Here is a 23,751-nt window from a genome sequence, read left to right as displayed (position 1 = left end):
TGGCGCCGCCGCTCGTCGTTGTTCCTCCTCCTCCTCCGCCTCCTTCTTCAGTCTTGGACGACGAGGTGACCGCCCCCGCCGCCGCCGTCGTCGTCTTCGCGCCGCCCTTTTCGCCGCCATCGGCCCGTCCTCCCGACGTCGTCTTGGAGATGGGGCTAAAGGCAGGCACCGGTGCCTCGCCCACGAGCGTGACGGTGGAGCTGTTGCGCGAGGTGCGGCTCGACGAGGGTGCAGAGGTACCGCCTCGGCTCGCTCCGGCGCTTGTCGTCGTTGAGCCGGCGGCGAGGCGGTCGCCAGCCTGGGACGGTGGCGACGAGGCGGGGGGGATGTTGAATACGTTGGCCGCCGTGATCTTTTTGGATGGCTCCGTCGGCGCTGCTGCAGAGCCGGGATCCGGCGACGAGGGAAGCTTGATCTCGCCCGCCGTGTTCAGGAGCAGAGCGGCCGGCTCCGACAGCGTCATCATCGCCCGGGTGTCCTTGGCGATCATCGACGAGGCCGATACGCCGCCCGCACCGACGTCCGGCGACCTATCCGCCGCCGCTGCTGGCGACTTCTTGATGCTGCTGCCGACGGACCCGTGCAACGACCGGTCGTCGGTAGTCTTGGCCGTCTTGCCCGTCGATGCCGACGAGCCAGAGCGGACCGATGCACCGCCTCCGCTCGATCCGCCCTTTTTCTTTGCAAACTCGGCCGCGGCTCGCTGCGAGGGCGTCCGCGTCCCACCCACGGTCAGTTCAGGGGCGGTGACGGGAATGCTGCGCGACTGCCCGCCGGCCATGAAGAGGTTGCCGTACAGGTTGGCCTCGCCCATCATGCCAGGGCGACCAAATTGCCGCGGTGGGGCCACACCGCCAAATGCGATGCCCACGCCGCCGCTCGACGTGGGCCGCGCCGACTTGCGCCGCTTGCCCTCGGCCGTGGGGCGCGAGGACGACTCCTTTCGGCTTCGAGCATCGCCGGACCGTGCGGCCACGTGCGGCGACAAGTCATCCAGCAGCTCCTGGTCCTCGTCGTCTGCGCCACCATGCCGGGCGCCGCCGCCGGACCGCGTCGTCTGCATGCGGCCGGGCGCTTCGTGATAGGGCTGGCTGGTCGCGACGCTGAAGCCCAGGGGGCTGGATCGACCCAAGGTGGCGTCGTCGTCGCCGCCGCCGCCTTCACTCGGCCGCCCTTGCTCGACCGCGGATGATGTTGGCTGCTCCTGCTGGGAAGAGGAGCCTTGCTGTAGCTGCGCATCGGGCTCGCTGCGGTCCTCGGCGAGGGAGCCTGCGGCGGCCAAGGCTGCGATATCTTCCGAGAGTCCGACGGGCATCGCCGCGGCGTCGTTGAGCTTCTTGAGCCGCTCGGCCTGCTTCCGCCCCTGCACCGTGAGCTCCTCGCTGCCGGCGTTCCAGCCGAGGTGCTTTTCAATCAGGCCTTCCATGTCGGCGCGCTGGACCATGTCGTCGAGCCACATGTCGAGGTCCTTGTAAAAGTCCATCTTGGTCTTCCAGGGATGTGCAAACGGCTTCAGCGCGGCTGGATGGCCCTGGTTGTAGGACCTCTGCGCGTCCCACTCGAGCCTTTCGGTGGGCGAGATGACCGAGGCCGAGGGTTGGACGCGGAGCAGCTGCTGCTTCTCCTCGTCGGCCTCGGACCAGATCAGCTCCCGGGCGCCCGAGATGCGCCTCGCAATCTGCAGGAAGCCCAGCGCGCGGAAGATGTCGCTGTCTGGGATGTGGAACGTCGAGTTGAGCGGCTGGCCGATCTGCGAGCGGCTCGTGTACTTCTCCTTCCATTTCTCGTCATTGTCGCTCGACGAGGGGCTGGTCGAGTTGCTGGCCGACTTGCGCGCCCGCGCCATGGCCCTCTGCCGCGACGACTCAGCATGGAGCGGAATGTGCCGGGGATTGCCAATGGCGACGTCCGTCAGGCCTTCGGTGAGCAGCATCGAGGGGATGACGCTGAGAGGGCTCGGGTTGATGAAACGGCGACTGACGGTGCGCTCCACGACGACCTGGATGGCGTCGACGTCGTACTCGGTCCCAAAGGGCGTCGACATCTTTACGGGCTGTGGCAGCTTAGCCTTGTTAGCGGCGCCCCCACTAGCGCCTCCCGCGGCCGCAGGACGGCCGTGCTGCAGCTTGAAGAGCTCCTCGGCATCGACCATGTGGATGCGCCCGTAGAAGGTGAAATTGTTCTCGAGGATCTCGACCTTTCCGCCCGGGGCCAAGACACGCTCCACCTCGGCGATGATGTCGGCCCACTTGTCCTCGGGGATCGAGACGCCGAGGTAGCGCATGTGGACGAAGTCGAACGAGTTGTCTGGGAAGGGCAGCCTTTCGAGGAAGTTGGCAACGACCCAGGTGACACGCTGCTCGAGGTCCGGGTTGCGCATCGTTGCCATGGGCGTCTGGATGGGGCAGACGTCGAGCCCGACAAATTCGGTCTGCGGCCACTCGCGAGCCATGTCGACGCACCAGATGCCAACGCCGCACCCGAGATCGAGGACGCGCGAGGGCCGTGCGTCGTCCGGCACCCGGCGCAGGATATGGGAGCCGTTGAGGGCGTGGTAGGTGCAGAGATGGACGTCGAGCTCGGCCTCGATCGATTCGGTGTCGTAGCCGTACCAGTAAGGCACCTTTGACCGCGAAAAGGCATGGTGCTTGAACTCGTGCACCTTGCCCTTGCCGACGTGGGCCTTGCGCGTGACAAAGTAGTCGCTGGGGTCGTAGCACGAGGGTTCTGGCGATCGGGCGGCGCCCGAGATCGACCTGCTGCCGCTGTGCGTCGACGAGGCGCGGCCGGACGCCCGGGCCAGGGACGCCGAAAGCGGGTGAGATGATGTGCTGCCCGACCGTCCGAACTCGGCCGTGGAGGGCGAGAGGCCCTTGCCTGTCAGGCCACCGTCAAATCCGCTGCCGTTCCAATCCGAGAGCAGGCTCATTGGGCTGTCTGGCGTGAATGTAGGCGAGCCGAGCGTGGGCGCCACGCTGCTCGGCCCAGTCGTGGCAGAATTGGTACCGGATGCGATCGAGTACCTCGAGGAAGAGTGGGTCGAGCCCTCGGACGCACCCGTGTCGCGCCGCCTCTCTGGGCGATGCCGCGCCACGCTCTGTCCGGTCGTCCCGTTCGAGGATTCGTCGTTCCTGCCGGCACCAGAGGGCGGCGGGATACAGAAGTAGTAGCCGTGGCCCACCTTGGCCTTGTATTCGCCGGAAGGTGAGGACGCCGCTGCCGTCGCCTTGTCTGAGGAGCGGCTGGGTGGCGCGAGACCGAGCCGGACGGGCAGCGGCTCGCCCCGAAGGTCCTCGGATTCCTGGAAGCGGACCTTCTGTGATGTTCCAGGCTTGAGGGCAGAAGACGGCATCGATGTGCCCATCGATGCTCCGGGAGTGGAAACCCCGGTGGAGGTGGCAGGACCCGAGACCGAGGTTCTGCGCTTGCTGAAGAAGTCCGAGGTGCGTGGCGTCAGCTCGTTGTTGAGTGCATTCTGCTGCTTGAAGTACTCGAGCTCCGGATTGCGGTGGGCGCGGGTGCGGGTGCTCGTGCTGGTGCTGCCGGTGGCGAACGAAGAGGTGGCGTCCCACGTCGAGATGGGCAGAGGTGGCACGTCGGACTGGGAGGCGCTGGCCGATCTCGGCGTGCTCTGCTGCTGCTTGGTGGTCGCCTTGGAGCTGCTGTCGCTGACCTTGCGGCCGAGCACCTGCTTGGCCTTTTCCCTCTTGCGGCCAAGGCCGAGGCCGATGTGGTGGGGGTCTATCATTGTGCAGCGGTCCTGCAGGGCGAGACGCAGCCCTGCCTCAAGAATGGGCTTGTTCGAGATGGCACCTGCCAGGCGCCTTTTGGGGACGAGGAGAGGCCGACAGACTTGGTCGAACAGGCGATGGAAACCAGCAGGGTCGATCGAAGGCGGAAGGGCAGCGACAGGGCCGGCCGGGTATGTGAAGCAGTAGTGGCGTTGAGGTCGAGGTCGACAGGAGTGACAAGTGCCGAGTGGCGTGAGGAGAGGGCGTCGGTCGCGTTGAGGGTTTCACAAGGTTAAGGTAGGCTGGCAGTGCTGTATGGGCGTGCAGATGAACCGTGAGCGAGCTTGGAGTCTTTGGCCAAAGTGGCCGACGAGGAGGAGGAGCTGAGCAACGTCTTTGTGTCCACAGAGCTTCGCTGGGCGCTCATAGTGCGCTTGACGGCATAGCAGCGAGGTCGGGCGAGGCCGGTGGTCGAGTCGAGTAGAGGCGGCTAAGAGGGCGGTCTGAGAGGATCGACCGAAGGAATCAAGGCCTCGTCTGGCCGGCTCTGCTCAGTCGGCGGTGGAGACAAGACGAGGGCAGCCAGCTGACACGAGCCTGTGCCGGACTATCTCCGGTCACCGGGAACTGAGCGAGGCGGGGCAGGGTGGCGGTCCGGGGCACAAGCCCTGGGCGACGGAGAGACGTCGGAAGCGGAACGGGCCGAACGCCGAAGCGTGCGTGGCGGTGCAACGAGGCGCGAGGGTACTCTAGAGCCTCGACGTGCCAACGTCGCAGCAAGGCAGGTACCGTCAAGGCTGCGGCGGAAGCACGTGTGGCCTCGGGGCAGTGACGGGGGTATCGAGGTGCTACTAGATAGCGAAGCAGGCGAGGGCGAAGCAGGGCGAGACAGAAGGGCAGCGCGGAACCAATGCGAAGGTCTGCGTCGGATGATGGGAGGGAGCGGCTCGAGGAGCGACTGAGATGGGCGGTGGTGGAGGAAGCAAGGCAAGGCAAGGCAAGGCAAGGCAAGCTGAGGCAGGTCGAGACAAGGCAGGCCAGAGGCAAGACAGGTAGGTACCAGAGGACGATGCTGCCAAGGGGCCGTCGACCGAAGGCCTAGACAATAATAATGAGACGGTTGCGAGGCCAGCAGAGGGCCGACTGCCACGCTACGACGCACGTAGCTTGGCGTTGAGGGAGCCAAGGGAGCAGAAGAGCAGCGACACCAGGCGTAGCCGGGGCCAGAGGCAGGCTGCTGTCGAGAGGGGCAGCCGGCGTGACGGCGAGGAACCAAGCATTCGCCTCGCCCCTCGCCCCTCGCCCTCCTAGCCTCTTTGGGCCACAGGCTGGCCTGGCTTCTGTTCCGCCTGCTTGTTTTTTGTTTTCCTTCAGTGCGCTGCATCTCGCTTGCCTTTGCTTGGTTGCCTTTGCTTGCTTGCCTGCACGGCCTGCCTGCCCGCCTGCCTGACTTCTTGCCTGCCAACTGCCTTGCTCGGATGTCACGATTCATGGGCCATGGAGATCAGCAAACACGCGCACGCACGCACGCACGCACGCCGCGGCCGGGGCTCGAAGATCAGGCCTAGGCGGCAGGGCGGAGTTGCTGGGGGATCGAAGCCAGGTGCGGAACTGTGCTGTACGGGAGCTCACACGGGCGGATCTGGCCGGAGCGAATGAGCACGCCGAGAGCCAAAATGGCGGGGGGGGGCGCGCGGGTCGAGAACATCCAAAGAGCCAAGGACGCAGCGTCCAAGAGAAGAGGTGAGGCGGTCGATGCACCCGCCCTGTCCCTCGCCCTCGCCCTCGCCCTCGCCCTCGCCCTCGCTGCAATCCGGGCTACACTTACCCCCCGCCTGTTTTCCAAGGCTGTCGCTCTGCCTTCATTGGCCGGCTTTCTCCCGCAGCTCTAGGCACGGGGCAGTGCTCGAGCTCCCGCCTCCCTCTGCGCAGCAGGGCGTCTGTCTGGTCCGGCCCCCGCGGGCGCGCGCGCTGGGGTTTGCTTTGCTGCGCCCATCTGCAGCACGGGAAATGAAGCGGCAGCACCTGGGCCGGACCTACATGCGACGGCCCAGATCGAGTCGAGGCCGTAAGGGTACATCGGCGACCAGACCCTTCCACGGCCTGCGCCGCCTGTTTCCACGATGCCGCCACGACGACGAGCGAAGAGGGATCAGCTACAGGGTAGAGCCGAAGGGGCCTTCGGTGGTTGGTTCGCGCGCGCGTCGGCCCGGGATGCGACATCGGGAGAGCGAGCAACGACACGCGGACACGACGGCAAAAGAAAGCTCCAAGAACGTCGCTCCTCGGTCGGCTATGTCCGTCAGACTCGCGCAGATGCATCGGACCGCATCGAGTCCGGTGCGTGCGTGGACCAGGCACCAAAACGTCGAGGTGGGGACCGCCCGTCGTACGTACACACCAGCAGCGGCTGCCTGACTACGTCCTCTCTGTCTCCTCGATCTCTTGGACCATGCCACGCTGCACAACACTTCAGCGCGCACCCTCTCTCCTCATAGGCGAGGTTGGTCCAGGCCCTGCTTGCTTGCTTGCTTGCCACGTTGCCTGCCCTCGCCTGCCAGCAGCTGCGGACCGGCACCGGCAATCCCAATCCAACTGCCCATTCATCTGATTGCGCTCGCCTGCCTGCCGTTCCGCAGCGGTGCGCCGTATACATCTCTTCATTCGTACATCATTGAGTGGCAGGCTAGATGCAGTCCGATCGTGTGTCGTGTACACTCGAGGCGACGAGGCTCATCATTCAGTGCAGGCAGCTGAAGGAAGGAATCCACAGGGAGGCAGGGCGACGTAGTCGTCGATGGCCAGCCGGCCCGCAACTCGTCCCGCCAGGCCAGGCCGCGAAGAGCGGCGCGAGGTGCCACACCTTGCTTGAACCAGACGAGGACGCATACGGAAACAAACGCCCGTCGATCCTCGACAATGGGCCGAACAGATGGGGGGGGCGCAAGGACCCCCTTGCATATTTTGGGTGCACGCTGGCAGGCAGGCAGGCAGGGCATCGATCCTGCCATGGCTTCCGCACGGCTCCCTCTGCCGGCCTCCAGGGTCGCATGGCTGGGATCGACGTACACCTCCTCGACCTTGCAACGGCGCACGGCCATCACGGCCCGGCAGAAACGCGAACACGGCAGTGACGACCATCGTCCAGCCAAGCAGCAGGACAAGTTAAGCTTCTGCTGGCCTTGAACTCCCACAACGTTGGCGTCGATCAGCGTTTGGTACCGGCCCGAGATGATCATGGCCGTGGTCGTCGTCGTCGTCGTCGTCGTGGTTGGTGTTGCGATCCTGTCACCTTGATCTGCTTGCCCGTACTATACTAGTCTGCGGTTCAGATGGTACACATCAGTCGTTGTCAGACGCCTCGTCGACACCTAACAACTGAACTCGCCAGCTTGATGAGGTGTCACGAACGTCTCCCTCTTTCCTGAGAACGAGAAGCGCCGCCTGCCTATCCGCCTGCCTTTCCTCCTGCTCTTGCTCCTTCTCCTACACAGGGCATCGAAGCGCATCGACCGTTGTCGAGATGCACCGAGCTCATCACCGCAACCGCAGCCGCTATCTCTTTCAACACCGACGGAACGGAGGTAGGTAGGTATGCGACCAGCTGCCCTGTCATCCTTGCCGACTGTTTCATCCTTCTGCGTCCATCCAACTTAGCTTGTTGACTGCGCGCAACGGACATGAACAAACTCGAACGCCCACGCATGACCGCAGTCGCACCCTTGACAACAGCCGGTACCGGTGACGACGCTGCTGCCGCTGCCGCTGCTGCTGCCAGGGACGCTGCGGTCGTGTAATTGCGCCATAAAATCTATCCTGGACCGACGGCTTCCCAACCGGCATCGTCTTGCCACTCCTGGACCGGCCCGAGCATCATAGCAGAGGCCCGAGGGCAGAAGCGAGGCTCTTCCAGCGTTGTCCAGTGGCGCGGGCAGAGTCTGAGAGCCCGGAAGTCGCCGCACCGCCAAAGGAAGAGTCACCTACGGTGCCCCTCGGTGCCGCATTACTGACAGTAACGCAGCAACCACGGATCAAACAGATGCGCAGGCAGAGTGGCCGATTAGGAGCGGCGCGATTTACACGCAGTCAACCACAGACCACACAGATGCGAGGCGATGGAGAAGGTATATGGCGGGGAGTCCGATTTTTTGTCGCCAGAAGCATTACACTGCGAGGAGGAAGCCAGCCACAACCGACGTTGAGCTTGATGGTCAGTCCAAGCCGTGCGCTCGCGCTCGCTTTCCAAGACCTCGCCCTCGCTATCGTTGCAGACTCACCATCCAAGAAGTCGGCCGCCATCAATCTGGAGCGAGCAGGCACGGATCAAACGACAACGACAGTCGAGGTGGTCAGCCTGCGCCTTTGGAGTCGCGCGCGTCCGAGCTTTAGAGTGTGGCAGGACTCACAGCTCGAGGGCGATCTCTGGCGGGATACGGTTCTGAAAGTTGGGCACGTCGAGGTCGTTGTCGACGGTGCTGTACTTTGTCTTCCACTGAAGGTATTCGACGATCTTTTCGAGCACCTCGCCGCTGGATGTGGTTTGCGAGCGGGCAAAAAGGAGACGGCGGAGCACAGTGAGTAGGACATGGAGGTTGCAGAAAGGAGCGATGGGCGGTTTCAGTCTCGATGATCGTCCACCTCGAACAGCAGACTCGGCTCGGTGGTGCTCACCGGATCTGCAATCGGGCAGTGTGGCTCTCTGCCTCTGCGAATCCGCCTGCGGGCTCCAGAGGTTCCCGGGACGAGTGACGTGGTCAGCATACAGGTGGTGACAGGCGCAATTTGAAGCATGAACGCTTGCTGTGTATTGCCAAAAACGATACGCACCGCCTTCACCCATGGAAAGCATCGTCTTGATGGTTCCGCTGGCGATCGCACACTTGTACTCGACCACGAAGCGGTAGTCGTCCTGTTTGGCGCAGGAAAGGGCGTACGGAGAGCGGTAGGAGGGCAGAGTGGCTCAAAAGGTCGGATGCATTGCGACAGAAGGCGAGGATGGTGCGCAGGGCTGGCCATGGCTGTCGCTGGCGGTGCTCACCTCGCTGACGAGCGTCACCCACTCCGGGTCCTTTGTGGGATCTGAAGTCATGGTGGCTAGCCTGCTCTTGCCCTTTCGCTACTGAAGTTGGGAAGAGCGTTCCAGTTCCCAGCAAGTTCGCGCGAGTATGAGTCGCTACTTGCCGATTGCGAGGACGACGAGGTGAGATGCTGATGGGTTGAACGGGATGGCGGGGGTGGGTGAAGGGGTGGCGGTGGGTCGGAACCCAGATCAACACGGGCACGGCGCTCCACCTTTGTGGCCAGGCCGCCCTCGTTGCCTTTGGCCGACTTCCGAACGGGCGACTCAAAGGGAGGGGCCGTGCGAGGATGGCCAGGCCCGGCCAAGGTGGAGGAGGCGCAGCTCCTCACAAAGGGTGATGAACCGCCGCCCCCCTCCTCTCCCACCTTCCGAGAAGACCACCATCATCGCCATCCTCGCCCTTGACCCTCGTCCATCACTTCGTAAATCTCTTCTGAGCCCTTGAATCCCCTCTCACTCTTGGCTGCTCTTCACCCATTCGACCGATCGCCGAGCTTGGCGCAACCCCGACCCGTCATACGTAAGAGCGACAACGGAAATGGAAAGCGACGACGAGCTCGACTACGACGACGGCTACAACGATGAACACGACGATGAGCAGGACGACGGATTCGACGGAATGGAATACGGCAATGATCCCTACGAGGACTGGGACCCCTACGAAGACGACGACGACGACCTCGACCCTCTGCAGGCCGCGCCAGACCATCTGAGCGCGGTACGCAACCTTGCCATGCTTTATTCCCGCCTCGACTTTGGCGAAGACGTCCCTTCGACCAAGCAGATTGTCCAGGAACTTCGCAGGCAGGACGAGCCCGTGGCGCAGCTTGACGCCTCGTTCCTCGAGCTCGGCAGCCAAAAGACCGCCGCGCTCCTCTCTCTGATCGCGTCGTACCCAGGCACCTGGAACCAATCGGGCCCCTCTGTGCAGCTCATCGACTCGGCCGATGCCAGTCAGGACCAACAGAGGCACCAATGGAGGAGGGTCGAGCACCTGGCCACCATCTCGGTCAAGTCGCACCGGCCGCAACCCGACTTTGGCCAGCTGCGCTGCCTCACGCTCAAGGCAAATGAGCTGCACGACGATTGCCTAGCACCACTCTCCCTCTACATCCAGCAGGCCCACTCCCTGCAAACTCTCAGCCTCGTCGGCAATGAGTTGGGCTCGGATCCGGTCGCTTTCGGTGCCTTTGGCCGCTCCGTCGCTCACTCGGGGATCCGCAGCCTCAACCTCAGCACCAACCCCATCCAGCCTCGCTCCCTCGCCAGCCTGCTTAGCTCCCTTCAGCACGAAGCGAGCTGCCTCGAGGTCCTCATCCTCAGAGATGTCCAAAGCCGCGGAAAGCCATGGAAGTCGGAGTCATGGCGGCTCGGCGACGAGATGCTGGCCGCCGCAAGGGCCATTGCAGACCTCATCTCCGTTGACTCCAAGTGCCGGCGCCTCCGCTCCTTCGAATTTGGCCGAAACGACCTGGATCAAGAGGCGCTGCGCTTGATCATCGCTGCCTGGGTCGGAAGCGTGTGGGCCCTGCGCGAAGAACTCAGTCTCTCGGAGCTCAAGACGCTGGCCGCTGTCGAGGGCGAGCGCGACTGGGATCAGCTTGTCGCCAGGACCGAGAGACGACCGAACCGCAGGCTAACAGTGCTCGACCTGGATGTCCGCGTCCCGCGACTGGGCGGCGAGATCAACAAGCGCGACCTGCCGAAAGGCACGCTACAAGGCTTCCTGAGGCAAGGATCACCGGACCGAAGGCGGCACGTCATTCGCTATTTGCGGCGTCAGTACGGCAAGGGGCTTGGGGTGGCGCTCCCCAATCCCGAATCTACAGCCACGCAGGCGGAGGCGGTCAGCGATGCGCGTTCCTGCGAGGCCGAGCAGCACAGCGACGATGGAGACGACGCAGCCGCCCTCACGTTCATCGCCGAAGCAGGGGGCGATCCGACGGCGTGGGGCGAGGAGTTCGCCTATGTCCTCGCCGTCGATTCGGGCGTCCACCTGGTCGACTACGATTCCATCACGCTGGCTATGGAGACGGTGACTTCTATCGACAAGGCCGATTTCCGGAAGGCGGCGCTGTACGTCGTCAAGGCTGCCAGGGTCCTCGGGTGCCGTGCCAGGCAGCGTCCGGCCTCGGAAATCGGCCACGGGACGCCGAGCCTGGCGCGGTTCTGGAGCTTGCCGCCGGAGCTGCAGCTTCTCGTCGTCCGCAATCTCGACTCCGAGGGCGTGCTGAGCGAGCGGCAGTTTCTCGAGGTCGTCAGCTTCGCACAGGAGCCGTCGACGATTGGCTATGGGAGGGCCGACTTTGACTGGACCAAGGTGCTCGAACACTCGCCCTATGCGTCCGCGCCCTCGGCACCGGCGATGGCCCAGGCTGCAGCTGCACCTCGGTCCCGGTCGCCAGCGCAGCAAGAGGGGGGCGCACCGTGTCGGCTTCCCTGCCACAGGTGGTCGTGGGACGACTGCTTCAAGCATCGGTGCAGGGCGCTCGACTGGCCCACGGTCGACCTGCATCCGTGCTCCTACGACCTGCCGGGCGCTGGGCCGGACCTGGTGGCCTTCTGGCGAGCGACGTGCACGGATTCGCCCGACCCGCTGGCGAAGTTTGTCGGAGAGGCGCTGGGCCCCGTGACCGAGGCGGATCTCCTCGAAGGTCATGCAAAGGAAATGGCCGAGGCCTCGCGCGGGCCCTGGCCTTTTGCAGACAGAGATGGCTGGGACTAGCCATGCTGCTGCAGGAGCGACACCGTGTCGAGCCAGGCCCGAGCAAGGTCGAAATGCGGGTCGACGGAAGTTGGGAGGTGGAGCGGAAGCCGCGTTGGAGACGTATTGAGGTTCTCGACGGACAAGCCGTGGGGCAGGCTTGACATCCTAAGATTTGCAGAGCAGGCAGGGAGACGGAATCGTCGTCGCGGCGCCGTGGGTTAGGGACTGTAGGGCGTGCCTCGTGGCGAACGGGAGCGGACCATATGAGGAATCTCCTCGTGTTTCCGTCGATAAGCGGGCTGGAAGGCCGGTCATCTGCGGGCAACGTGTGTGGCGGAACGAGCCGGGGTGGTTGGCCCGTCAATACGGCGCGATGAATGGACGATTGTGAGGCTTTTGTTGGTCATGTCCATGGGTGCTGTTGTACATGTACATGACTCGTCAAATTGCACCTATGTAGATACCATCCACCAGGCCGCCTTTTCCGGACAGAAAGGGTATGGCGGTGGTGCCCGTAGGTGCGGTGGAGGAGTGAGGCAGATGTGGTCTCCTCGCGTGTACGTCGATGAGATGGGCAGGTACAGTACAAAGGGGAGCGATGGGAAGAGAGACAGAGGGTCAGGCTCGGAGAAGATGGGAAGCGACGACGAGCGGTGGCGAGGTCCGACGAATGCTTCAAGCAAGGAGGAGGAGGGGCGGGCGGGATAGGATGGGGTGGGGTCGGGTCGGGTCAGTTTCCGCTGGGCGGTTCTGGTTGTCACGCTGCCATGCCATACGTTCGGCAAAGGCGTCGTGAGAAGGCGGAGTGCGCCGTATCGTGATGGCATGAAAACGTCGAGCGATGCAGCAGGCTACCTAGCGGTAACTAGGATGGCATGGGATAGGAAGGGAGCTCGCAGATGGCCGGCTGTCGAAACAGTAGTCACCCACAGAGGAGGAGAGAGAGGGCGCGAGGCTGCCAGGCCAGAGCGGTAGAAAGGAGGCGTGCCCCGGACCGGTCTCTCTCTACCCAGCCTGTCTTGGTCGACACTCGGGCAATTTCAACGGCGCCCGGGCGAGGGAAATTGACCGTTCAAGGCGCCGAGTGGCAGGCGAAACCCCGCCGTTGGCGCCGCCGTTGCCGCCCAAAGGCCCGCCTCCGCACTTGCCACCGGTTCACGGCAAGCAAGCCTGGCCGCAAAGCCACCCTACCGCGCAGGCAGCCTAGCCTGACACGAGGATAGCGTACCCTGCCCCACGCCGTACGTGTCGTCGTCGTCGTCGTCGCCTTGCTGGCTGGTCCGCCAGCCGAGCCGGCGCCCCCTCGGGTACCCTACCATGGCGCACGAGGTAGACTTGGCCTGGCTTTGACCACTGACATCCAGCGCTCACCGTTCCACCAGCTGGGCCATCCTCGTCGCTTGATCGCTTCGCCTCTGCTCGTCTGCCTCGCCCTCTCGCCCCTCATGCCTCTTTGCATCCCCCGTCCCTGGGGTGGTTTTGCCGTCCATCAACGCACAAGCCCTCTCACTACCGTACAGTACTCGCCTTGCTCGACATCTCGCCCCCCGCACCAGAGGGAGCACGGTACGGTAGGTACGGCAGCATCGAAGCCGGCTCGAGGTCACCACCGACCGGTCAACCTTCCTTGACATCTGCCGGTCCCTGCTTGGCCTGGGCATGGCCTGTCGCTTGCAGCAGACGAGTGCGGGGAAGTGCATGCCTCGTCCCCACTCCAGCCTACCGTACCACCGCCGCAACCGCTATCGCACCCTGCCCCCTGCACTCGTGCCGCTCAGGCCCATCGACCCGCGTGGCTGTCGCGTCTTGAGTACTGTAGGCGAGAGCGCTAGCCTCGCGATAACGTCGAGCGCCCTGGCCAGGCCTGTGGCCACTACTGATGCGGCATCGGCGCCCGGCTCCAAGGAAGAGCAAGGCATCTCTAGTTACCGGTACCTGCTGGCTTATCCAGCCAACAGCGACCCGAGTGCCGCCGTCGATGATGTATAGATACCGTACTTGAAAAGCACATGCCCTTCTCCTCTCCTTATAGAGCCACCAGCCTGTCCTCGCCACCCGCTGGTTCCTCCTGTCTTTTGCCCCCATCCCCTTCCTCACTCTCCCACCCCTTTTGACGACCACGAACGCCACCAGCCACGACCGCCCCGACCCGACACGCCCTCCCTGACGAAAGCCGAGCCAGCACATCCTTTCCATTTCCGCACCCTACACCGGCCTCCTCCTTGCCTCCGGCACCGACCGTTGACTACACAGCCATGACGGGCCAGGTCGACGACACCTCCAAGTCTCGCTCGTCCTCGGACAACCAGAGCAAGCAGCCGTTCGACAACGAAAAGCACATCGCCTCGGTCGGCCTCGCCGAGCTCGATGCCCAGCCTTCGTCCCAGATCGAAAAGGTCCAGGAGGTGCTCCACGATGAAGAGCTCCTCACTCCCGAAGAGGACAAGCGTCTCCTCGTAAGTCGGCACTCGCCCGCCCACGTCCCCGCCCTCGCCGGTCGCACCAGACGCGCAAGTAGTGATTTACGGTCGCTGAACCCCGCCCCTCCCCACCTCGCCTCGACCGTGGCCACCGACGGCCGAACAGCGCAAGATCGACTGGTACACGGTCCCGATCATGATGTCCATCTACGGCATGCAGTACGCCGACAAGGTCTCGCTCAGCGCCGGCGTCATCTTCGGACTGCGGGAGGACACGCACCTCGTCGCCAACGAGTACGCCTGGCTCACGACCATCTTGTGCGTCCATTTCCCGTTGCTCGGCCGCCGTTTGTCCCTCGCATCGCTCGACCTTCAGGCTGACCCAAGGCCGACGGGACCGATGGTCTTTCTCCTTGCCTGCGCTCCTTTATACCCGCCCGCACAGCTACCTTGGCTACCTCGTCGCCCAGCCGCTCCTCAACTACCTGATGCAGCGCGTCAATGCCTCTCGCTTCCTCTCGATTCTCATTGTCCTCTGGGGCGCCGTCGTCATGTGCCTCGCCGCCTGCAACAACTTTTCCTCGCTCAGTGAGTAGGCCGCGCCTAACGCCGCGACGCAAGGTGCGCAGCGATCCTCATCCCTGGAGTTCCCCATCCCCTCTCTACCTCGCTCTTTCCACGCACTCGACGCACAGTGGCGGTCCGGTTCCTGCTCGGCGCCATGGAGGGCGGCGTGACGCCCGGGTTCATGCTCATCGTGTCGAGCTGGTACAAGAAGTCGGAGCAGAACTCGAGGCAGCTCCTCTACCTCGCCATGGTGGGTTGGTCGCCGTCGTCGTCGTTCCCCCATCTCTAGCCTGATTGACGACTCGATGCTGACGCTCCTTTCGCGCGGCTGCCCCCGCCTGGACGACGGCTGCAGAACACCGGCTTCTCGGTATGGACGACGGTCGTCATCTACTTTCTCGCCAAACGCTCGGAAGAGCAGGGCGGTCTGAGCGGCTGGTACGTTTGTCGTCGAGCCGAAGGACGCCGTCGACCCCCTTTCGCGACTGACCCAGCTTCTGCTCGACTCTACCTACTTAACACGTCAGGCGCGTCATCAACCTCTTCCTCGGCGGCGTCACCATCTTTGTCGGCCTGCTCGCCTGCGCATTCCTCCGTCTGCCCTCGAACGCGTGGTGGCTGAGCGAAAAGGAAAAGAAGGCCGCCCGTGCCCGCATCGTTGACAACGCTACGGGCAGCGGCGACACGCAGAAGTGGAAGTGGGACCAGGTGCGCGACGCCTTCACCGACCCGACGACCTAGTGAGTCCCGCGCCGTCCCGCCTGTTCCCCTCCTCGTCTTGCCTCACGTCGGCCTGCTACGACAGAGTCTGGCATCGCTGACGATCCTCGCCGCCAAACCCCGCTCCACCGCTCCCCCCGCCGCTTTGCAGCTTCATCTTCTTTATCTCGGTCGTCAGCTGCATCCCCAACGGAGGCATCACGACCTTCCAGACCATCGTGTACAAGTCGTTTGGGTTCACGCCGCTCGAGAGCATCCTGTACCAGCTGCCGTCGTACGCCATGTCGGTGTCGTGGATCTTTTTCTGCATCGTGAGTCCTTGCCTTGCCGTCGTCGTCGTCGTCGTCGTCGTCGTCGTCGAGCGCAGGACGTGTGTGCCTCTGACACCCCGGCCATCCCTGCCCCCGCTTCACAACCTTCCTGCATCGCCGCTCGCTCGTCTGCGTCCGCAGGGCGTGCTGCACTTTTTCCCGCGCCTCCGCTTCTTCTTCATGTGCTTCACCGTCCTGCCGGCCTTTGTCGCCGTCCTCACCGCCGGTCTGCTCCCCTCGGACCCAAGCTACAAGTGGATCAAGTACGGCGTGTACCTCATGAGCATCCTCTATGCGCTCCAGACGTTCCTCATGTGGTCGCTGATGCCCTCAATCATCGCAGGCCGCACCAAGAAGACGGTCGTCAGCACCCTCACGTTTGTCGGCTACTGCACCGGCGTGAGTTGCGCCGCCTCGGCACGCATCCTCCTCTCTCGCGGATCGAGAGATAGGCGGCGGTCGCTGATTCCGTTGCCCCCGTCCCGGTCTCCCTTTCGTTTTTGGTCGACAGAACATGATTGGACCCCAAGTCTTCCGAAGCAACGACGCGCCGCTCTACCGGACGGGCCTCGTCGTCACGGCAAGCATGCTCGCCCTCGTCTTTGTGTGAGTCCTGAGTCTCACCGCGTCATGCAGCTCTCCCCCCGACCCCCTCGAGCGCCTTTCGGCTGACCCCTGGTCCATGTCGCCGTGTGCTGCGCTACACACCAGCCTCTGCCTCGCCTGGCTCGCCTACCTCGTCTGGACCAACGCGCGCCGCCGCAAGGTCCTCCGCGACATGGGCGTCTCCGAGGAAGAGCGCATCCTCAAGAACAAGATCAACGGCGAACTCGACGTGAGCGTCCCGACCCCCTCTCACACAACCCCCTTCTTTCCGTCCGTCGGACCTTTTTCGCTCCTTGTCCCCTCCCGTCCTGACTGACCCTCTGCTTCTGCTCAATCTCTCTTCGCTCCCGCAGATGACCGACAACAAGAACATCTACTTCCTGTACAACTACTAGATCCGTCCCCCTGTCTTCCTCCTCTGCCTCTGCCTGCAATCGACGTCCCTCTTCACGGAATTGCAATCATGACTGGAGGCGAAAGGCTGAGGATGCGATTGAACTGTGATGCGAGATGGATGCTGCGGCGTTGAAACTGAAACGTGACTGGGTGTCGGCACAACACCCTCCCCCCCTCTCCCCTCGCCTCCCTTCCGAGGAAGCCCCGACGTTGCATTGCGTATCTACAGGTGTGTGGTATCTTGCGTCGGGGCCCACGGTGATGGTGGCTCGCCCATCGACCGACCAGCCTTAGCGGCTGGACTGATCCGAGGACGTCCAGCCCGCCTCCAGGTAGACTGAGCATTTGTCCGTCTTCCTCCCCACCTCGGACATCCATCCGAACAGGCGGTGCGAGACAAAGTCCTGCCACAGCACCACCCATGGATCCAGCAGCCGAGTACGCAGGATCGAGTCGTAGAGCAGCGACGAGGGCCAGTCGTAGGCTGCCGAGGGGCGGTAGACAGAGTGCAGGCACAAAGGTTGGTCAGCGGCGTGCCCGTGTCGTCGTCGTTGAGCTCAGCACGGCCGAATCATCGACTCACTGGCTATGGCACGCGGGTTGACAAATATCCGCGCGGGCGTGGGTGCGGTGCGCAGGTGGATGTCGTAGCTTGCCAGCAAGCATTCGGACACCACGCACTTGGGAAAGGTATGGAAGCGCAGCGGTGACGTTGGCGAGGTTGTGGTATTGGGCTGCTGCTCTGGAGTCGCCTTCGCCGCTACCGCCGCTGTCCCTGCCTGTGTGGCATTCGACTGCGGGACAAAGAGGTCGGCCCTGAACGCCGTCATGCCGTTCCAGCAACTCCGGACAGGGATCGGCTGGCCCGCTCTAAGGCTGTCGATGTCCGCAGGACGCTCAAAGTAAGGCCAGAGAGGCTTGAGTCTTGTCCCTTCGGCATCGCGAGTGACCCATCTATTGACATGGAAGGCGAATCGTGAGGGTCGGGAGGATCAGTCTCCTTTGCGCGGCAAGGCTGGCGGGCGCGCTGAAGATCGAGACTCACGTGTCATAGAAGCCGAGCGGGATAAAGTCGAGGCCGCAGGCTTGGTCGAACTCGCCGCCGTTGGTTGCGAGGAGCTCCAGGACCGATTCTGCTCCGGGGAAGACGGCCAAAGACGAAGAGGTCAGCTCGCCGCGCGCTAGGCACCGCATCGAGACGCGCCGGCGCCGCCATCACGGCCGACGGATCTCACCTGGCCTCCAAAAGACGTCATTGAGCCACACGACGTGCGAAAAGGGACGGCCTCCGACGCTGCGCAGGCCCTTGTCGAGGGGCGCGAGGGCGATGTTCCTCACGTCGGCAAGGTACTGGATGTGAGCCTGCGTGGCGCCGATCTGGTTGTTCTTGGCCACCTTGATGCCGTCGTTGTCGGACCTGATGGTGTGCGGGATCGCCTGGCGTTCGAGGAGCCCTGCGAGCTCGGCCAGCTTGTCCTTGGTCGAGTCCTTGGAGTTGGACTCGTAGATGGACACGTAGACGTTGCTGTGGCCGAGCATGTCCGAGAGCCGCAGGAGGCTATCGGAGAAGGCGGGGAAGAGGCTCTCGGAGTTGTAGAGGTTGGCCGCGATGAAGTAGGAGCCATTGCTCTGCACGGGTGGCAGCGTGAGACGTGCCTGTCGCGAGGGCGAGTGGTGGGTGCAGGCGAGAAAGATGACGGCGAGCAGCAGGCAGCTCGACACCGCTCGTAGGAGCGGCTTGGCGCCCTCTGAACGACATCTCGACGCCGACGAGCCGATGCTGGTGAAGAGGTTGACGACGAGGACCATGCAGCCGGCGAGAAAGAGGTGGACGGTGGAGAACATGCCAAAGAAGACGTGCAGGGCGGTCGAGACGGCGAGGATGGCGAGGCCAGACGCGAGGCCGAGGGGAAGGCGCTCTCTAGCATCTACGAGGCGCTGATGAAGCGTCGAAGGGCGCTTCTGTGGCTTGAGCGAGTAGCCCTCTTCGAAGTAGTCGTCGCTGCCATCGTCGTAGGGGGTCGAGACAGGGCTGCCGTCGACGGAAGAGTCCGAGGGGAGCAGCCGATCCTCTGACGAGCTCGATCTGGTCGACATGGTCTCGTGGGTCGGTCCGTCGTCGGGCGTGGCGAGAGGATGGATCAAAGCGCCTGGAAGTCACCGCATCGGAAGGTGGGCGTCTATGTATGAACGGGCGTGGAGCTCGGCCGTGGTAAGTGGGGCAAGGCTGGTAGGGAGAGGTGAAGGAGTGGCCGGTTCGACGTATCACTCTGGCACCGCATCTTGTTTGTTCTCGTCCCTTACCCCTACCGTCCAGCGACGGCGGCGTCGAGAGGGCTGACAGTGCGAGGAGGGGCGGGTTGCAGGTAGCCTAGGCAAGGCTAGGGCGCGGAGCGGTGCGGCGCCAAGGCCGTGCGGGCCTCCGCTGCTGCCTGCACTGGGCTGGCTTCAAGGAAACAAGCAAGGTGCGCTATGCACGGCGGGCGTGCGGCCGCCCGTTGGGCCTGGCTACCTACATACGGTCGGCGCTACGTCGGTCATTCAAGATGAAGTCTAGAGTTTTGGGGGCGAAGGGCAACAAAGCACGCCCGGGCAAGCACAGCGGGTGGCGGAGGGCGAGCGAGGTTGAGCAGGGCATGGCGGAGGTTGATCTTCCAGTCGAGAAACCCGGGCGGTGTGGGTGGAAGGGGGCAGGCAGGGGAGGAAGGGAAACAACGCCACGTCCCCGCCGCCGACGCCGCCGCTCGGGAAGCCAAGCAAGCTCCAAAAGCGGGCGGTGCAGGCGGTGCAGACCAGCAAAGAGGGCAGGCAGCAAGCAAGCAGCTGGTACGGCACCCTTCATGCAGCACGCAGCACCAGCACCAGCAGCAGCAGCATGGCATTTTACGCCGGCCAACGGCAGCACCAGCAGCAGGTAGGCGCACGCACCCCCTCTCCGACTCTCTCTTTGTCCATGACCGCCGCAGTAGGCAGGGTTCCTGGCTGCTGTCCCAGGCAGGCCGGGCTAGAGGCAGGCAGGCTAGCCGTTTGGCGTTCGGCGTGGAGCCGACTGCACCGCCGAGGTTCAGCGCGGTACACAGGTGCGTACGTTGGTGTTGCTCTCTCTGCTGGCCAGCCTGGCCATGCTGGGCGTTCGAACCCAACACCATGCCGCTCTCCTCCCCTTGGCTCGTCTCTCTTCATCGAGGCCGCCCGCCTTTGGGCCTTGCTGTGCGAGCACGCCCCGTGCTGGTCTTCAAAACGTGCCGCCTCGGCCAGCCAGCCTGCTGCTGCTGGACCACACGGTCAAATTGGGGTCCGCGGGTAAAAATAGCGCTTTTGGCTCTTCTTCGCAGCGCCTTAAATCTGCGCCCAGCTGCATGGCTGCAGCGCGTGCCTTTCGCTTGCCCTGCCTGCTGGCCAGGGCTTGGCCCCGGCCACGGCCACGGTCAGGCCCGCGGTCGTTGTCTTTTGGGGACAGGGTTGCTCCGGCAACTGCCGGTGCCCTGGTAGGCAGGTCCGGCGGACCCCTACGGCCATCGGTCGACCTTTCGCCCTTGGCGGCCTATCTACTCCCTCTTGACAGGACTGCTTGCTTCTGCTCTCGTGCGTGCTTTGCGGGGCCACGCCATCAGCACGCCGTGCCGGAACAGACGCCTCTGATCAGCTGTAAGTACCACCGGAGCTTGCTCGTCCAGACCACTACCGGTACCTCTGTCTCTGAAGGTCAGCGTCGGGCATGCTGCGCTGATTGACAGATCGCCGACTTGGCATGAGGCGGGAAGCAAGCAAGAGCAGCGCTCGCTCGGCGTCGTCCCCATCTGGATCCGCTTATCCCCACGTTCGGGGCAGGGCAAGGCGAGGCGAGGCGAGGCGAGGCCTGGCTGCGCTGGGCTGGGCTGGGCAGTGCCCACCATGCTTGGCGCCGCGCTACCTCGGCCTGGCTCCTTTGATCGTCGTCGCAGCTCCTCCAGAACGAGCTCGTTGGTGCCCTCGCACCTGTCTTTACGTACGTAGAGGCGCAATCATGATCTTGGATGTCAGCGGCAAGGGGACAGACCGGTCTGCAGACCAATCTGTGATAGCAGGCATTCCTCGGCGGCGCCGGTCGAGGAAGAGGCTCGTGGTGTGCCAAGGCCATTCGTTCGGGTGGTCAACGAAACGGCATCTGCTCTCGGGCTAGGGGAGCAGCCGAAGGCGGTGCTCGCACCACGCTGCCTCCAAGCGGATCCAAGCCGCACGTCCCACCATCTACCGGTAGCAACGCGGAACCGGCCGCCGCGTGCGGGACGACAGCAACACGCATCTTCGGCTCCGGACCGAGCCGCCTGGCCGCTCCTCACCAAGTCGGCTTTCGGAGAAGGAGGCCGCCAAGAGCCAGAACATTGTGGAGCGCAGTTGGGTACGGCTTCGAGGTTCAGAGTGCTGAGGTTACGTTGTACAGTTGAGACAGAGACGATCGGGGTCAGTCGGTCGAGGTGATACAGGAGGCTAGAGTAGAGTGGGCTGGCTCGAGCGGCGAGGTTGGATGCTGCGCTGCGGTCCGTGGGCGAGAGGCGGTTAGGGACGAGCGCTTGCTTGACAAGAAGGGACTAAGCCCTGCTCGCTTGAGATACCGTATGGTGTCGTGGCGTTGGAGTCGTGAGGAGCGTCGGCGTCGGAATCACTGGTCGGCGACGTCCTCGCACGCGTCGATCCACAGCCTGTCGTTCAGCAAAGGGGAGCAGCAGCTCGAGCCAAGGTCAGCTTCCGTCTTCGTCCATCGCTCCGTTGCAAGGCACCGATACAGCGCAAAGATCCCTTCGGCGCATCGCGTGAGGGGCTGTCCAGCATTGCACGGACTGGACGATCCACCGCACACCACCTGGATACGCACGAGTAGATGTCGATGGGCTGGGTGAGCGGGTCGGTGTCGGTCGAAAACTTCTGGCCACAGATCTTGCAATTGAGGTAGCCGATCCTAGCCTTGTCGTCGCTGTGGGCCGGGCGCGACGAGCAACGCAGAAAGAGCAGGAGAAGGAGAGTGGAGGACACAATCAGCTGCTGGCTCCATGCCTGCGGACTGAACGAGGCGGATGCGCCAGTAGAGACGAGAGGATCTGCTCACATCTTGCAAAGCACCGCCTTCTCGTGGTTGCAGAAGAGGCAGGTGAAGACGGTGTCTGGTAGGAGCGAGGAAGCAGACCCAGATGCAAGGACAGAGCACGAGAAGATCGGGTCAGCACAACGCCGCTCCCAGAGTGAATGGTGGGCATGCGCTACAGCGACTCACCGAGCGGCGCCGACTTTTTGGCGCCGGTGGGCTTCCTGGTGGAACCCTTTCTCTTGCCCATGGTGACGCCAGGGGGATCGAACGGGCTTGAACAGGCTGTGCTTGTGAGCGTTGAAGTGTTGCCAGCTCCCTGGGCAGTTTGAGGGTGAGCGAGGTGGGGCGTTGGGATGATGGTGTCTCGAGGTCAGGGTGCCGTGGGTGTGGATCGACGCGACCCGTGGCAAACGGGGCCAGGTCAGGCAGGACAGGCTAGGCCAGGCCAGCCGGGCCAGGGTGCAGCTCCACTTTTGCTGACGTAAGCAAGAAGTTTGGTGCCGCGAGCTTTTCCAGCTCGGCCTCGCCTGTCACAACCTCAATCTTCCATCTCGCCTTGCCACTCCCACGACCCCCACACCATCCATATACCCGCAGCGACCATGCCTGTACCCACATCAACAACGAACAGCAGCACGGCGGCGGCAGCGCAGGGAGACGATGGCAAGAACATCTGGATCGCTGCGGGCGAAGGCGATCTGGAGCGCGTCAAGTACCTCGTCGATGAGCGCGGTGAGTGGTCGCCCGGGGTCAGAGGCGGAATCATGATGCAGGACGTTCCCTGCGATATTGACAAACCGGCTATGCCTTCCTCCCTGCATCGTTACAGGCATCTCTCCGACCGCCGCCGACGAGTTCACCTACACGCCTCTCCACGCCGCTGCGTCGTACGGCCACCTCGACATCCTGTAGGTGCCCTCTCTCGTCTCCACCAACTCCTACACTCCCTCGCCTGGGGGCGGCTTCCTTACGACCAACGGCTGAATGGCACCTCTCCCTCCCCCCTCTCACGCACTGTCAAACAGCCGGTTCCTGCTCTCGCACCCCTCGGCACCAAGCGATGCGGCAAACACGACCGACTCGGACGGCGACACGCCCCTCTTTGTCTGCGAGACCGTCGAGGCTGCCCGCGTCCTCATCGACGAGTTCAAGGCGGATCCAAAGTGGAAGAACAACGAAGGCGATACCGTGCGTGTACACCTCCCCCCCTGCGTCCGCTGTGTATCACCTCTGCCCGGGCTGACCAACCCTTCATTCCTCCTATCATCACCCACACACTGCAGCCGGCATCTTCGGCGTTCGAAAACGAGCACGAGGATTTGGCAACCTATCTCCGTTCCCTAACCGGCGAACCCGAACCTGTATCGCCGCTCTCCGACCAAGACGACGACGACGAGGACGACGACGACAAGGACGATGAGCCAGCACCGCAAAGAGGGGCGATCGATACGACGGCCCACCTGACGCAGCGCGAGGACGACGAGGCCGACGCCATCGCAGAGGCGCAAACCGACGCCCTCATGGAAAAGGTCGGCGAGATTCTGCAGCGACACGAGGACGCAGGGACCGACCCCGAAGACGAGCTGCGAGACGTTGTCGGCGAAGTCGTCGTCAGGCAGATCATGGAGGGCCTCCAGATCTCGTCGCCCGGCCCAGAGCCCTCGGGGCCCTGATGTTGCGCCGCGCTCCGTCCTCACGCTCATCACGACGCCGCGTCAATCAACGTTAGTTTGCCATGCCCTAACACCACTGCCCTCGCCGTCACACGCTACTCTGGTTTCGTTCAGTCATGCATTGCCTTCTTCTTTTTACAACTTCGACAACGCCCGTGCTACGTGGCAGCAGTGTGCCAAAACGGCGGGCATCGCCGGAAGGGCGACCCCTCCACGTCGACGTGGAGTGGAGGGAGGGGGGAACAACTGGGTGGAGCGGATGGGGGATATGGCGGTGACGATGGGACAGCGCCGTACGCCACCGGGGCCAGCCTCGCACCTAGAGCTCGTCGTGGCCGTAGCTGAGGGGCTCGTCGTCGTCGTCGGCGGGACCGCCAGCCGCCGGCGCCGGCGCCGCCCGCCGCGCCGCCCTGGTAGATCTCGTAATAACTTTCGTATAGCATACCATTACTACGAAGTTATACGACAGGTAGCC

General features: G+C 63.7%; 9 protein-coding genes across 9 annotated transcripts in view; 4 read left to right on the top strand and 5 right to left on the bottom strand.

Annotated features, from left to right (window-relative positions):
• The window catches only part of PFL1_01078 (uncharacterized protein), a gene marked incomplete at both ends in the record, with an annotated part of 4,605 nt that extends 857 nt beyond the window's left edge, over positions 1 to 3,748 (bottom strand). The window contains one exon of the mRNA XM_007878578.1: positions 63 to 3,748. Coding sequence (XP_007876769.1) covers positions 63 to 3,748 — 3,686 coding nt within the window. The remainder of the gene's footprint in view (positions 1 to 62) is intronic.
• A 4,146-nt stretch (positions 3,749 to 7,894) lies between these two features.
• On the bottom strand, positions 7,895 to 8,820 carry PFL1_01077 (uncharacterized protein; the record flags this gene model as incomplete). The annotated part of the gene is made up of 6 exons (XM_007878577.1): positions 7,895 to 7,899; positions 8,009 to 8,034; positions 8,138 to 8,260; positions 8,403 to 8,448; positions 8,559 to 8,640; positions 8,770 to 8,820. The coding sequence occupies 6 exons, from the start codon at positions 8,818 to 8,820 to the stop codon at positions 7,895 to 7,897; spliced, it is 333 nt and encodes a 110-aa protein (XP_007876768.1).
• Positions 8,821 to 9,349: 529 nt separating this feature from the next.
• On the top strand, positions 9,350 to 11,536 carry PFL1_01076 (uncharacterized protein; the record flags this gene model as incomplete). The annotated part of the gene is made up of 1 exon (XM_007878576.1): positions 9,350 to 11,536. One exon carries the CDS (start codon positions 9,350 to 9,352, stop codon positions 11,534 to 11,536), a length of 2,187 nt encoding a protein of 728 aa, XP_007876767.1.
• A 1,641-nt stretch (positions 11,537 to 13,177) lies between these two features.
• PFL1_01075 (uncharacterized protein) lies at positions 13,178 to 13,507 on the top strand (the record flags this gene model as incomplete). Its single annotated transcript, XM_007878575.1, has 1 exon — positions 13,178 to 13,507. The coding sequence occupies one exon, from the start codon at positions 13,178 to 13,180 to the stop codon at positions 13,505 to 13,507; it is 330 nt and encodes a 109-aa protein (XP_007876766.1).
• Positions 13,508 to 13,773: 266 nt separating this feature from the next.
• Positions 13,774 to 16,537, top strand: PFL1_01074 (uncharacterized protein; the record flags this gene model as incomplete). Its single annotated transcript, XM_007878574.1, has 11 exons — positions 13,774 to 13,974; positions 14,105 to 14,256; positions 14,384 to 14,526; positions 14,634 to 14,755; positions 14,861 to 14,943; positions 15,033 to 15,245; positions 15,377 to 15,536; positions 15,678 to 15,935; positions 16,048 to 16,142; positions 16,248 to 16,371; positions 16,496 to 16,537. The coding sequence occupies 11 exons, from the start codon at positions 13,774 to 13,776 to the stop codon at positions 16,535 to 16,537; spliced, it is 1,593 nt and encodes a 530-aa protein (XP_007876765.1).
• A 291-nt stretch (positions 16,538 to 16,828) lies between these two features.
• Positions 16,829 to 18,635, bottom strand: PFL1_01073 (uncharacterized protein; the record flags this gene model as incomplete). Its single annotated transcript, XM_007878573.1, has 4 exons — positions 16,829 to 17,022; positions 17,122 to 17,492; positions 17,584 to 17,671; positions 17,774 to 18,635. 4 exons carry the CDS (start codon positions 18,633 to 18,635, stop codon positions 16,829 to 16,831), a joined length of 1,515 nt encoding a protein of 504 aa, XP_007876764.1.
• Positions 18,636 to 21,180: 2,545 nt separating this feature from the next.
• PFL1_01072 (uncharacterized protein) lies at positions 21,181 to 21,850 on the bottom strand (the record flags this gene model as incomplete). The annotated part of the gene is made up of 4 exons (XM_007878572.1): positions 21,181 to 21,220; positions 21,394 to 21,492; positions 21,625 to 21,679; positions 21,790 to 21,850. The coding sequence occupies 4 exons, from the start codon at positions 21,848 to 21,850 to the stop codon at positions 21,181 to 21,183; spliced, it is 255 nt and encodes an 84-aa protein (XP_007876763.1).
• Positions 21,851 to 22,205: 355 nt separating this feature from the next.
• Positions 22,206 to 23,276, top strand: PFL1_01071 (uncharacterized protein; the record flags this gene model as incomplete). The annotated part of the gene is made up of 4 exons (XM_007878571.1): positions 22,206 to 22,335; positions 22,433 to 22,511; positions 22,629 to 22,791; positions 22,887 to 23,276. The coding sequence occupies 4 exons, from the start codon at positions 22,206 to 22,208 to the stop codon at positions 23,274 to 23,276; spliced, it is 762 nt and encodes a 253-aa protein (XP_007876762.1).
• Positions 23,277 to 23,595: 319 nt separating this feature from the next.
• PFL1_06841 (uncharacterized protein) overlaps positions 23,596 to 23,751 on the bottom strand; it is a gene marked incomplete at both ends in the record, with an annotated part of 2,640 nt that continues 2,484 nt past the window's right edge. The window contains one exon of the mRNA XM_007878638.1: positions 23,596 to 23,686. Within this exon, the coding sequence (XP_007876829.1) occupies positions 23,596 to 23,686 (91 nt within the window). The remainder of the gene's footprint in view (positions 23,687 to 23,751) is intronic.

Source organism: Pseudozyma flocculosa (genome assembly GCF_000417875.1).
Source record: "Pseudozyma flocculosa PF-1 unplaced genomic scaffold scaffold00002, whole genome shotgun sequence".
In the NCBI taxonomy this organism is placed as follows: Eukaryota; Fungi; Basidiomycota; class Ustilaginomycetes; order Ustilaginales; family Ustilaginaceae; genus Pseudozyma; species Pseudozyma flocculosa.
This window is presented reverse-complemented; position numbering and strand designations above follow the sequence as displayed.